The 13,626-nt window shown below is 46.1% G+C and overlaps 1 protein-coding gene across 2 annotated transcripts in view; it reads left to right on the top strand.

The window, feature by feature from the left end:
• Positions 1-4,204: 4,204 nt before the first annotated feature.
• Positions 4,205-13,626, top strand: part of WDR44 (WD repeat domain 44) — a 43,214-nt gene continuing 33,792 nt past the window's right edge. Inside the window, exon 1 of one of the 2 annotated variants that reach the window (XM_019536389.1) lies at positions 4,205-4,369. In XM_019536389.1, the coding sequence (XP_019391934.1) occupies positions 4,287-4,369 (83 nt within the window). In that variant the 5' untranslated portion in view covers positions 4,205-4,286. The remainder of the gene's footprint in view (positions 4,370-13,626) is intronic. The other variant, XM_019536388.1, reaches the window with a different exon arrangement.

Here is a 13,626-nt window from a genome sequence, read left to right on the forward strand (position 1 = left end):
CGTACCAGATTAGGGGTCCTCAAGCTTTTTAGACTCAAGGCACCCCTGGATAGATTTGAGGCTTCTCCTGGAAAATGCTAGCTCTTAGTTTTCTCCGGGTTTTGGCCCACCAAAAAAAAAATCAGGAGTTTTTCTGTTGCAAAGACCTGAGAAAGACCATGGCCATGGATTTCTATTGGAAATCTCTGGCTTTATCTTGTGAATTAAGGTGGTAACCCTAACAGCGCTGACACTGTGTGGCACCCTCGGTGCTGTGGCATCCTGACTGCGAATCGTTGTGCAGGCTGGAGGAAAGTGAGGCTGCAGATCATGAGCGCCTTGGTAAAAACCCTACTGTATGCATATTGTTCATAACAATCGCTGTGATTCTACTTGGACATAAGTGGGCCGACAGCTTTCTGAAAACAAGGGCAAAGACTTTATGTAGGGGAGCCTGGGCCTGATTCTGATTTTTAGTTGTGTGTATGAAACCAGAGTAAATGGAGTTTTACCTAAAATCCAGACCTGGTCCTGGGTGCTGTTTAAGATGCCAGCTATGTTGTCTCCGCTGTGTAACGATATACCTGGCCGTACAACGGACATCAGCTACTGGCAAAGCACAAAACAATTCAAGGAACATTTCAGATGCATCTTTCGTCTTCTCAGGATGCTTGTCTTTCCAGCTGACATTACATCATTGCAGCCTTTAATAATTTAGCAACTCTCCTATCAGCTCTAATGCAATCTGTGTGTCAGACTGGTGCCAGAACAGGAGCAACGGCACTGTGAATCACGTCAGTCATTTTCTGTATGTGGTGTTTCGCTCCCCACACAGCAGTGCAAGGTGTGAGCCAGGTCCTGTCCTCGCCATTCACCAAAGAGGGACAAGGATTGCCCGGGGACATAATGGCCCCTGCTCATTACCAGTTTGGCTCTTTCCTGGTTGCGTCTTCTCAGTGAGTGACGTCACCCTCTAGTACCCGGCACCAGAAAGATTAGAGCATCCCCGGCTCATGTGTGCTGTTTCCTGCAGGGCCAACCTTTTCAGCAGGTGCACCATAGATTAGCCTTGCACCCACTCTGAGTGCCACTACAATCCCCTTCCTCTGCCCATATGCTGCTGCCAAGTTGGCCACCCCTGATCTAGCCCATCTTAGACCTGGGCTCTCCACTGTCCCTACTCTGCACCCCTTCCTCTTGGCTGAATAGCACTGTGGCCTGTGCTGTTCACACACAATCTTCCCTACAGACCAGTGGGAGTAGTGCTGAAGCGCAGTTGTAGCCCTGATGCTCCACAGCATGTACGAGAATCAAGGTTTGTTCAGTGAAATCTTTTACTGGACCAACAGTGCAGTTGGGAGAAACATTAGACAAGTTTTTGGGCACAACACACCTTTCCTCAGGTCTGGGAAAAGCCTAAGCTAAAGATTAGGTAGAACAATTTTGCTTAGCTCTGTTACATAAATGAAAACAGTCCCTGAAAAAAGAGGGAATGGTGCAATACAGGTCAGTTCTAACTACCGTCTCTGGGCCCTAAACCTCAACAGGAGCTTTTCTTTTCTCCTATGTTGCTAATGAGGCTACGTGGATGTGTTAGCAGGGAAGAGCATCATGCAGTTGTCTAGCATTCTCAGTGCTGGATGTCCCCTGTGGTCTAATTTCTGGCATCTGATTCTTTTTCTGGCTGTTCACTTCAAAGTTTCCCTAGCAGGCAGCAATCGCAAAGCAAGAGGTGCTGCCCGGGGTTTCTGGGGTGGACCAGGAACCAAGAAGAGATCCCGACTCTCTCATCTACAGCACCCTGGGAAGGCACCACAGGCCTGGAATATCCCACTGAGTTGCTGAAGGCAGATAAAAGCAGCATTGAGCTCTTCCCAGCTCTCTCTGGCACAACAGTCCCTTCCCTGACAAACTAAGAGGACTCCTCTGGCTCCTATAATTGCATTGTGCTGTTTTCAGTCTCAGTGAGTCTGTCTCCGTGTAAATGTCTCGAGTTAGCGATGTAACAGAGACCTGAATCCTCATTCCCCTCTGTACTGCCAGACAGCTCTTGGGGAATACACCTGGATTTAATACACTGTGGGCTGAACCTTTCATAGACTTTGGTCCGGCCTTTGTTTCAGCTTGTGGGATCTGATAACAAAATTCAGCCCTCCCACGCCCGGAAGGAAGTGCTATTGATAGCAAAGCAGTACAGTGCAACAGAAAGCTGGGTCTGAGCTCATGGTAGTTAGGCACAGCTTGGTTTCCTGTTTCCGTGGAGCGTGGCAAGACTGCACCCTGCCACCGTCCTTGTTCGGTATCAGTACTGAGCGCCTGATGGATCAGCTGGAAGACGCAGCTGTCAGGGGCATTAAACTGAACATCACTTTGCTCTGAAAGGTTGATGTCTCTGTCTTGTTCACTTGGTGGAGTGACTTGCTGCAGCTGATGGTCGGTTTGGAGCAGTGCATGTTGGCCAGCATATCAACCAGGACAGAACGAAGTCTCCAGACAATGACTATTTAATACCCTCTCACTCTAGACTATAACCAGCTCATTGTTAATCTGCGCGGCCATGATACCGAGCAAATGGCAACTATCAAATACTTGGAAAGCCTCATAAGCAGTTCTGAAGGATGTCTGAAAGATGTGGGTGCTTGTATAGCAGCTTGTATAGTGTTCTGGGCTCATCAATGGCCTCCGTGGAGACACCCGGACTTAAGCATCACTGGGGACGAGCTGAGAAGTCAGCTCCCCCCATAGACAACTCTCATAGAAGGGGGAAGTGAAGCTGGTGAGGCCTAAGGCCGGTTACCGCCAGGCTGGGTTGCATGGATTAGGGGCTGGGGTACTAGCAAAGAGGGATTTCAGCCAGCTGCAAGCAGGAGAAAGGAGTTTTCTACGAGTGGTTGTGGGGAAGCAGAGAAGCGACCACGGGAGGGAAGAGCGGTTGCTCAAGAAGCATCGCTGAGCAACAGGAACCGAGCAAAGGACTGCCCAGACACTAACCGAAAGAGGCGTTTAACGTGTGAGAAAGAAGTTCCTGTTCCGACCGTGCAGCCGCAGCCTTGTCCATCTGCTGCTCGGCGCTGCAGGGCAGACAGCCATATAAAGTGAACTTTATAGTCAAGAACATTTTTAAAAAGCATCAAAAGCAGTGGTTCTCAGGGGTTGCCTTGAGGTCCTTTCAAGGGTGCCACGGGGTGCCACGAGTCAGAAGCAGTGCTGTGCAGGATCAGACCCTGCAGCTCAGTACGCCGACAGCGGCAGATGTGGATGCTGTACTGGGAGGACATCAAACCAGGGATTTCTAGAGTGATCCATCCCCCATTCGATACCTTCCCTGGCACCCACCACTTATTGGGCCAGAGATGCCAAAGGACACACAATTCGTGGGATAAACCCAGAGAGTTCAGATGGGAATCTCAGAGATCAAAAACACTCTGCCCTGCTGTGGTCTGGCTGAGCTCTTTGCAGCAGGACAATGACTGTAGTAGTTTTCTGTAGTCAAACAGCCAGTGAAAGCTCAGAGCCGGCATAGTCCAAGGGGGGTCTGGAGTCTAACGATGGCCCCTGGAGTCTAACAGGGGTGCTTCGAGACTAACAAGGAGCGTCTTGAGTCTAACAGGGGTGCCTGCAGACTGACAAGGAGCGTCTTGAGTCTAACAAGAGGTGTCCTGAGTCTAACAAGGGTGTCGCAGGTTTAACAAGGGGTGTCCTGAGCCTGAGAGGGGTGTATCGAATCTAACAGAGGTGCCTCAAGTCTAGTAGGGGTGCCGCACGTCTAACAGGGGTGCTGCAAATCTAATAAGGGGTGTCTCAAGTCTAATGGGGTGTCCCGAGTCTAACAGGGGTGATGCAAGTTTAATAAGGAGTGTCCTGAGGGAATCTAACAGGGGTGTATTGAGTCTAACATAGGTGTCTCAAGTCTAACAGGGGCGCATCCAGTCTAATGGGGAGCCCTGAGTCCAGCAGGGGCGCCATGAGTTTAACAAGGGATGTCCTGTGTCTAGTAAGGATGCATGGAGTCTAACGCGGGGCAGCGAGTCCGAGAGGGGTGGCGCGGCTCGAACCGGGGGCGCCGGGTCCAGCAGTGCGCTGCACGCGCCCGCCTCCCCGCCACGGGGCGCGCAAGCGCCGCGCCCGACCACGGGCCCCTCCGCAGCCCCGCCCCCTGGACGTACTGCGTCACGCCGCTCCCCCGCCTCCGCCCCTCGCCGGCAAGTCACAGCGCTCTCGCGAGACGTGCGTGTGGCCTCCGCTGCGTGCCTCGCCCCGCGCCTCCGGCCGGGCAGAGCCGGGCCCTTCTCTGCTCGCTGCCCCTCATGGCGTCCGACAGCGACACCGAGGAGTTCTACGACGCGCCCGAGGACGTGGACGTGGCCCCGGGCGGCGCCTCGCCCGCGCCGTGAGTGCCGCGCCGCGCCGCGCCGCGCCGGCCCGAGCTGGGGGGAGCGGGGCGGGTGTGAGGGGACACGGCCGGCTGTGACAGCTGGGAGCCCCCCGCCTCTTCCAGCCTCGAGGCCCCGCGCCACATCATAGGACTCTCGAGGCGGGGCCGGGGGGGGCCTGCAGGGACCTTCCTGCTCCGCCCCACTAGGATCCGATCATGGTGAGACACGCTTATCCGCAGGCTGGGAAACGAGCGAGCGAGCGGTGCTTGGCTATTGGGAGGTGGCTGCAGACTTCCAAATGCAGCGCCAGCGTGTTCGCTGGCTGCCCTTAACAACCACAGCACTATCAGGGTGGAAGACCGCTTGAGTGGCCAGTGGTGAGAGGAAATCATGAGCACAAAGGACTTGAAGGCGGGTGCGTGGGACCCCAAAAGCCGGCTCTGCAGTCGGCCTGGGAAAGTTTATGTGATGCCAAGTGCACAACCCCTTTGGCTTTGCTGCGTAGTGCCAGGGGTTTGCAAGACCACCTGCAGAGATCCTGCCCCCTCGCCTTCACAGCCCCCGTGCGCTCTCACAGAGATCCTGAGAGTCCTGTCTCGATATAAACATCAGGCTGGTGTGCAACATCCTGAGGGTCCCATTTTGATATAAAAATCAGGCTGGTGTGCAGCAGTAAAGCAAGGCAGCATCTTGTGAAAGGGAAGACGGCGCATGCAGTTATAGGCCTTGCTGATGTATATAACTCAGGAGCCCAAAAGCTGAAAACCATGGATGGAAAGAAAAATAACCGATGCACAAAATGAGACTTCTAGGGAAGTTCTTATGGCTGGTGCAGCGTAGCAGTGTCTGTGGGGCTTCGCTGAATAGGTCTTTTTCACTTGTTGTACAACATCATATAGTTGCTGTGTATTGGTGACAGTTTAAAAGTAAAGTCCTAAAATTAAATATCTAAATCATGAAGTATGGTATCTGAAGCTGCAGTATTAACCATGAATTTTTTTCGTGCATTTATCTGTCGCAAACACCACTCTTTGTTTAAAGAACAAAAATGGTGTGCTCTTCTGCTTCTCTATTGAACACGTGTCTGCAGTCCTTAAGTGCTCTATGTCAGGGAAGCTTATTGTCACATGTGCTACATGAAGGAGAAGAAAGCGCATGAGCTGTGTTTTCCTAGCAGTACTCTCAGGCAAACCTAAACCAGCCCTTATTTCAGGGATGCTAGTCCTAGAGTGTAAATTTCCCAGTGTTAATCCTGATCACAGTTAGGCTGCATCATTTAGCAGCCAACTCGAAGCCCCTAGAGCATCGGCTTCTAAAATGTTTGGCCCACAGCTCATTGTCAACCACAAAGCAGCAAATGTTGGATGTTTTGTTTTCATAGATACATATGAACACTTCCCTTTTTTGCAGATCAAAAGGAAGGTCCTTAGAAATGTTATTCCATTGCTAACCCTTCAACTATAATAAATGTATTGGCTGGGCTTAGTGTCTAGAACCAGTAATGGATGATAGTGCTGGCAAATCAGTAGTGTAAAAGTCTACTAAGGAAATTGAGTAGAGTAGGAAATAAGTGAGACAAGACAGGATAGCTGACTGATTGTGTGCACTGTGATGTTAACTGTTCTTATTTCTTATTCTGATATACAGTAACATAGAAATGACTTCTGTCTTGAAGAGTGTCTTTTGCATTTAACATGTGGGTATGGAAGTCCTTTAATTCATGTTCACATTCTAGAAATGTTTAAGGTGCAAAATTAGAATTTTTTTCTTTGATTCATTTTTTTTGGCTAGTGGTCACTGACACAGAAAATGTTTCTCTTTTCATAAGAGATGGCATCCTACACGGCAGTCTTTAAAAATGTGATGGTTGATTTCTGAGTGTCCTTAGTGTGTTCATGGCGGGGAGGGGGAGATGATAAAAATCTGGGAACTAGCATTTCTTAGATATTTGACTACAATGCAGTTTTCTCCAAAAACATTAAATCCTGACTTTACCATTAATAACGTAGGGCACAGTCATGAATATGTATGTAGCGGCTTGGATGGGAGTGAATCCAGAAAAAGGAACTATAATTTAGCAAAGTGGCAGTCCAAATTCATGGTTTTGCTTTATTATCTGGGAACACAGAGAAAGAGACATAATCCAGGGCTCTGAATACAGGGATAGGTCTAATCCTTTCATTTATATGGAAACCTCTGTGACCTTGGAGTGGCGCACAACCTTTCTTTGTTTTGCTTCCTACAAAATAGGGACTATGGTGCCTGCCCACATTGCAGAAGTTGTGTGAAGGCTATTTAATGTTTGTAAATAATTAAAAATTAAAGTGCTAAGTATGACTCACAGAATCAAAGTAGCATGTGTTAGCTGGCTGTGGTTTCAAGTATCTCATTTACTGGATTAGAAGATGAGGGTTATTTTCCCCTGTTTAACGTGGAAAGGGGAGCCCCTCACTTTACAATGAGTATGAGGTGGCAGGGGGTGGGCAGCAGCTGCAGCTCTAGCTCCAACCCCAGGGTTGAGGCTGGAGGCAGCTGCTGACTTTGCACCCCTGCCTCTCCCCCTCCTCCCCCAACACTCCTCCCTTGCAGCCTCAGGACACGACTGCTCTCCTCCACCCCATGCTCTATCTCCCCTTCTGCCTCACTCACTCCTTACCTTTGCTCCATGCCAGCAGGCTCCATCCTTGCTGCAGCACAGAGCATGTGTTCCAGTGCCAGCTCTGTACTGCTGCGATGGGACCAGATGGGAGCCATGATTATGACATGGCTCCAACAGGGATGGAACTTGCAAGGAAGGAGTGGCAGAGCCAAGGGAAGGGAGGTGGAGGGGTAGCTTCAGGGTAAAGACTTTGGGGGGGAGGGGTCAGAGATGGGAGGAAGGGGGTGGAGGCCCAAGGCTGGGGTGGGGTGGAGCAGAAGCAGCATGGAGGTGGGGAAAGGAGGATCAGGGACCTGAGGCTGAGGGGGGCAAGCACAATGGAAGGGTAAGTGGCAGAGGTAGGTGGCAGGGGGCAAGCTCCCTGCCTCTCACTGCTCCCCCTACTGTCTATGCTACCACATGTCCCGTATTGCTTCCCCTACCACCTGCCCCCCCACTGCCTGCCCGATTGCTGTCCCCCATCACCTTTCCCCCCCACTGTCTGCAGTAGTGAGGAGGTAAATTTAAAATGATCCTCCAATAATTAGATTCCATACATGGAAAATTATAATAAATCTGTAAATTTTCTTTATCTAGAATCTAATTATTGGGGGGGTTGTCTTAAATTCATGGTCATCTTGTATTTGGGTAAACATGGTAGCATTCTTCGTACCATATTCGGTAGTCAAAATGCCTGCCTGTCATTGTGTTTGACCTTTCTTGGTATTAATAATTCACATTTTAAAACATGTTTTTTGAAATCCAGGCTGTTCCATCTAGATCAGACAGCAGTTTTTTGTTACCTGTAGTTTAGAAGCCGAACACACTTTTTTGTTTCTTGTCCTGACCCTGGAGCTCTGGTTGCACTTGGAGGTTTCAGTTCATATTGGGGAGCTGTGAGAGTAAGAATTGTCTGAAGATTTACCATGTGGAAGAGAGGGTTGGAAAAGCCTTCAAAACACAAGGCACTATGGTAGTCCCTGAAGCTTTGCCAAAGGTGTCTGTATAGCTTAACAAACATTGCAACAGTACTTCCCTTGTTAATTTTTGCTGGCATTCAAGAATGACTCAATTAATTTGTTCCATGGGGAAAAAAAAACTTTATCAGGTTTGTACCAGCCATTTTTTATATGGTACAACAGTGTGCATGATCTAAATGTGAATGTCCTTGAGTTACTGGGTGCCTGTATATAAACTTCACGTGCTTGAGTTTTTCCAGACGCTTTTGGCAGTTGCTAATTTAACTTTCCATGCTTTAGCTTAAATATAACAAAGTTGAGATTCACCTAAATATCATGCATACAAGTTAATGTAGTTTTTAATGTTGAGTTTGACAACACACACATACACGAATGCTGCCAGCTTAAAATTGTTTTAATAGAAACAGGCTAATCAACCGTGTTTGCAAAAATGGCAACGTTTTAACCCTGCAGAACTTTGTGGTTACAGTGCCTTTGCAAATGAGTGTTTCTTGGCTTTCTGCCTTTTTTAGTATGTTGATGTCATGTGTGATAAATGTATTTAATGTCATCTGCAACAAATTATATCACGTTGATGTGTCAACTTGAAAGTTGTATGACCGAAAAGGCTTTTTCAGTATGACCGCTCTTATTTATACCTTGTGTAAGTGATCAGAATGGTAAAAACTGTTTGATAGGACTATGTGAATAATACATAAGAGAGATTAGCTGTATAATTTTACATTCTGACTTTAAATAGGCTACCAGTGAGATCAAGAATTTAAGGGAAATGGTCTAAACTCCTACGACAAACCAATTAGACACTACAAAGTATTAATGTGCACCCATATCCTGGCTGAGACTAGCCTTGCTCTCAGCTCCTATGTCTTCGGTTTCTACTAAAGCAAGGAATAGAGACAGTGGGATTTTCCTTGAGAAATGCTGCTTGATCTGCTTAGCTGCATGGTTGTACATTTTTATGAGTGAGAACCTCAGGTTTGAAGTAAGGATGATAACCCCCTTGGTTTCTACAGGTTTTCTGCTTCTACATTTTTAAGTTTCTAATGTTTGTGGTTCCAGGGCTCAGCTCAGAATATTGTCAGCATTGCTTTACCTTGCTGAACAGAAAGCATAAAATATTCGCATAGGAGATGTAAGCTTTAGGCTTGGCCAACCCGTGGCATGCATGCCGGAAGTGGCACAGGCACCTGCATATTGGATATGGCAGATCGGGCAGGGGATTGCATTGGCCCTTGGGAGAGGGTACAGGGCTTACCCTGTGGCATACCAGCCAAAATGGTTGGGTGTCATGGTTTACCTGAAGGGGGTGTTGATTCTGAAGTCTAATGATGATATGAATATCGCTATTTATTTCCGTACAGAATATATGGGAGAAAATATTTAGGTCACATAAGATAAATGTTATGGATGAGGAAAAACAATTTCCAGGTCATCTAGTTTCTCCCTGCAGGGGCAAATCAGATTTCCCTAATGTATATTCTTCATGGCTTTTTTCCAAACAACTTAGAGATGGCTCAGATAATGTGGTTTCCACTACATAATCAGAGAGACTGTTCTGGAAGTCTTTTTTTTTTTTTTTTAAACCAGTTTCTCATCTCATAATGCTGACGCTTAAGGTATGTCCAAGCACATGCATGGCCACACTTCATATAGATGTGCTGAAGCGAGCTTTAAGTTAGTGCTCAGGTAACAAAACAATGTAGTTGCAGCAGCTCAGCTGAGCATACTTGCTGGTTTCTGAGTAGCTTTTGTAGTGCTTAGTGGTGGCTGCCTTGTTGTTAAAAGGCAGCTCTGGTATGCCTGCAGGAGCTGCAGCCCTGTACACGTGCATTTAGTTTTACTCCTGGCCTTGGAGGAGAATCACTGGTCTAGTGCCAGTCCATAAAACTTACCTTAAGAGCTGATGTGTGGTGTGCCCAGAATGTTTAAGACTTTTTTTTTTTTTTTAACTACCTAAATCTACAAACAATTTGAGAGAATGCACAAAGTTTGCTCATTCTCATTGAAGATCTGACCATTTATTTTACAGCTGCAGTGCTATGTTGGAATTAGACATCTTGGAGAAGGGAGAGATTCTCTTCCACACCCCCTCCTGCAGCACTCTTAGGAAGGCTGTGTTTATACATCACAGGCTGCTGCTTTTATTGACAAGCCAGCTTGATTACAGATGTCTTAACCTATTGTTTGGAAGGAGTTGCTGACATTCCATAAAAGCCAGTAATTTGTGTGCCTAATTTTGGAGTCCAAAGCTGGCATTTTGGCAGAAACAGAATACAGGGGGAGTCTCAGTAGATAATGAATGGGCATCTTTACGCTAGCAGCCCTTCAGGATGTTGATTAGCTTTGAAATTTTTTCTTGATGTATTATTTTATTCAATACTTACAGCATCCTAAGTAATGAACAGGAACTGTAATTCTATGTAGCAATGATATTTTTGCATTGTAACAATATCAGGCATAAAATCAGTTGAACCAGTCCTACGGCCCGCGTAGAGCACAAGTGGTAAAGTCATTTGAAACCTTTCTGGTCACTCATTAAAAAAAAAAAGTCACGATTCCTGTCTACAAGATCTTAAGTCTGTCATTACATTTAACTCGGCCTTAAGCAAATACCCATGGATTGCAGCCAAATATTAAATCATACCTTTGAAGGAATGCTCTAATATCACAAGTAGAGAGAGATAGCTGTGTTAATCTGAAGTCAAATAGAAAGCAGGGCAGGGTGTTGCCTGCAAAAGCTCCATACCTTTCTGAACAAGTTGTTTTTAAGGTGCCACTCTGCCCTGCCTTCTGTTTAATCACAGTGATATATTCCACACTGAATAGCTTTTAAAAATATTGTGTCTTTTCCTAATGCTGACTCAGTTTTTCTGGGGTAGCAACACTGAGAGTGCTAGGGAAGATGGAGTTCCTTCAGTTCCTCTCCCTCCCCCCTCCTGTTTTAAATCCCTTGTTTAACAGCATCCTGAGCAGACCTCTTCAATACAGAGCTTCAGAAAGTGATTCCACGAGTCCTGTCTAGATGAGGGTTCTTGAAATTGGTAGCTCTCATAGTGCTGACTCGGTATTAGTGACAGCCAGATGTTTGGGAAATCTTGTAACAGTTGATAGGCTGAGTATCCTTTGTAACTCCAACGCTTATAGTGGGAAAAAGAGCACACTACTAAAGAACCTGATGGCATGCTAAAGGAAGGGCATAAAACAAAGGAAAGATTAATTGCACATATAGACTGGATCTGGCATGTGGCCTTTTCTCTGTTCCTCCACTTGCTGAATATAAAGTCAGCCACAAACCAAAGCCATGATGAGAAACTTCTTGTGCAACAACGTGTTTTATGTTAGAACTTCTTACAAGAAAGTGAAACGGTGTAATAAGTTTTGAAAAGGAATTTGACTTGGGACAAAATAAAAACATCCTCAGTGTCATTAACTAGGATAAATATTTACAAAAACTTCAAACACCATGCTTTATAGGGCTGCACAAAGCTTTGGTTGCTGATTCAGTTCAGAGGAGATTTGGCCCAATTCAGTGGCTGAATCTCTGAATCCAAATCGAGTCAGGTGACCCTTTAATCTCTCTGAATCAAATTGGAAGCCTGTGATTCGAATCAGAGAGATTTGATGATTCGGCCATAGATCCAGCTTTAGGTTTATTTAATACGTACTGTGAGGTAACAGGCGTGGCTCATGAATGCTAAGATGGTGGGACAGATGGAGTGTCCCACAGGAATACTTCTGGGTCCCCCCCCCCAGCTCAGCCACTCTTTTGCACCCGGGGTCCGCTCACGGCCAATAACTGGGGTCCCCCGTGTGCTTGGCGGTGGACACCCCCGCGTGCTCCTGTGGCTCGCTCCATCCACCCCACCATCTCAGCGTTCATGAGCACACCTGGTACCTCAAGGTACATAGAAAAAACATACAAAGCTGTGTTTCTGCCCAAATCGTTGATTCTCCTAACCGGAATCAAATCTTCAGATTCGGCCAAATAGAATCGGGACAGTGATCTGAATCAGCGAATCGAATCACTGTCCCCTGCATCGGGCCAAATCCAAATCAAATACTGCCTGCGTCACACACCCCATTGCTTTAGTGTGCAGGCCAAACGCTGATTTTTTTTTTTTCCTGGAGTTATTCCCAGACAGTCCCTAGGGTTGTGGTGGTAATTTTAAACCTTCTTTTGAAGCAGAGTACTGGTCATTATTGGAGACCAGGTGACCTGCTGGATTTTTCTGACAATTTCTTTGTTAACCTATTTCCAGAATGGCATTTGAAAATCAATAGCAACCAGTGGCAAGGCTTTTGTTTTCAAAGCATGCAGCATTAATTATGTCCCTGTAATGCTTCGCCCAACTTGAGCCATTCTGCATCAGCTGAAGCTCATGAACACTGTCCAAGGGTAGCTCGAGTCCAGTGCATTGCAGTTATGTATCCTGGTGTTTACAGGGGTGCAGAATCCTGCAGTGAGAACTGCATCGGGAATAGGCAGAGCCTCCAGGCCAGCCCTAGGTCAGAGGAAGGAGGAAAGCATTACATGCTACTGCTGTCGACTAAAAATGACAGACCAGCAACGGATACCCTCACTGGGGTAGGCTGACTGTGCAAGATACCGGTCTAGTCCTTTGCCAGTCAACATCTCCCTTTAGCACAGACTGAACCTAAATAAGTTTGGTAAGAGGCTATTTGGGGGTGAAGATATTAATCTTCATAAAGTTTCTGTTCTTGCTTGAGAGACCCTGCTAGCGTGGAACTGCCCAATAATGGAAAGAGGGAAGAAGGTCTTTTGCAGCCTGGGCAGCTGTAAGATGGATTGGGAGCCTGAAGGAAAGCAAAAGAAAATTCTTCAGGAAGCTGCTGATAATTTCAAATGGAGTGACTGAAATTTCTAATTAACTGTACTGTCCTGTTGGCGCTGTCTTGGACTCCCACTTTATAACAGCCTTGAGCCCCTTTTGTTCAAATAAGAGGGCAATAGCAATGATACAGTAACCTGAATTAGCTACTCTGTGCATTTCTTTATTTGCATGTAGCTAAAAATTGATTTTTATCTAAAACCATTTTTATGAAATCCATTATACAGAGATGCTCCTGTACCAGTTAGATAATGGCATCGTAGATAAACTTCCTAGTTGAATATAAGAGTATATTTGCCAGTACATTCATAACTAATAAAGGAATTTAGCTAATTTATCTTTTTTTTTTTTTGCATCAAGTTCTTTCCATTGCTGGCATCACATTAAAAGACTAATGGATTAAATTTTTCATGCAAGCTCAAGATCATCAAACTGATCTTTGCAACAAAATCGCCATGTATTCTAGCATTATTATTAGGAGTTGTATTAAACTTTTTTTCCCTGAAGAAAATTGGTATTGAGATACAATACTTGTAAAAACATCAGTGGAGGATGAATAGAAATGAAAAAAGAAGAAATCTGATCATTGTAGGAGGCTGGGAAAATAAAGGAGACCAGAACATAGAAACAGAGAAATAAGGCTGGGAGGGACCTTGAGATCAATGTTAATGAAAAAATGTTAGGCAGGAAGTATATTTTCCATCTTTTTTTTTTCTTTTGTGGTATATTTGATGTTATAACTGCATAAAAACACCAAACACCTTGTGTTGTGGGGGTGGGGGGGGCGATTGGGACATTTTTTT

Source organism: Crocodylus porosus, unplaced genomic scaffold (genome assembly GCF_001723895.1).
Source record: "Crocodylus porosus isolate Cpor-Errol unplaced genomic scaffold, CroPor_comp1, whole genome shotgun sequence".
NCBI lineage: Eukaryota > Metazoa > Chordata > Crocodylia > Crocodylidae > Crocodylus > Crocodylus porosus.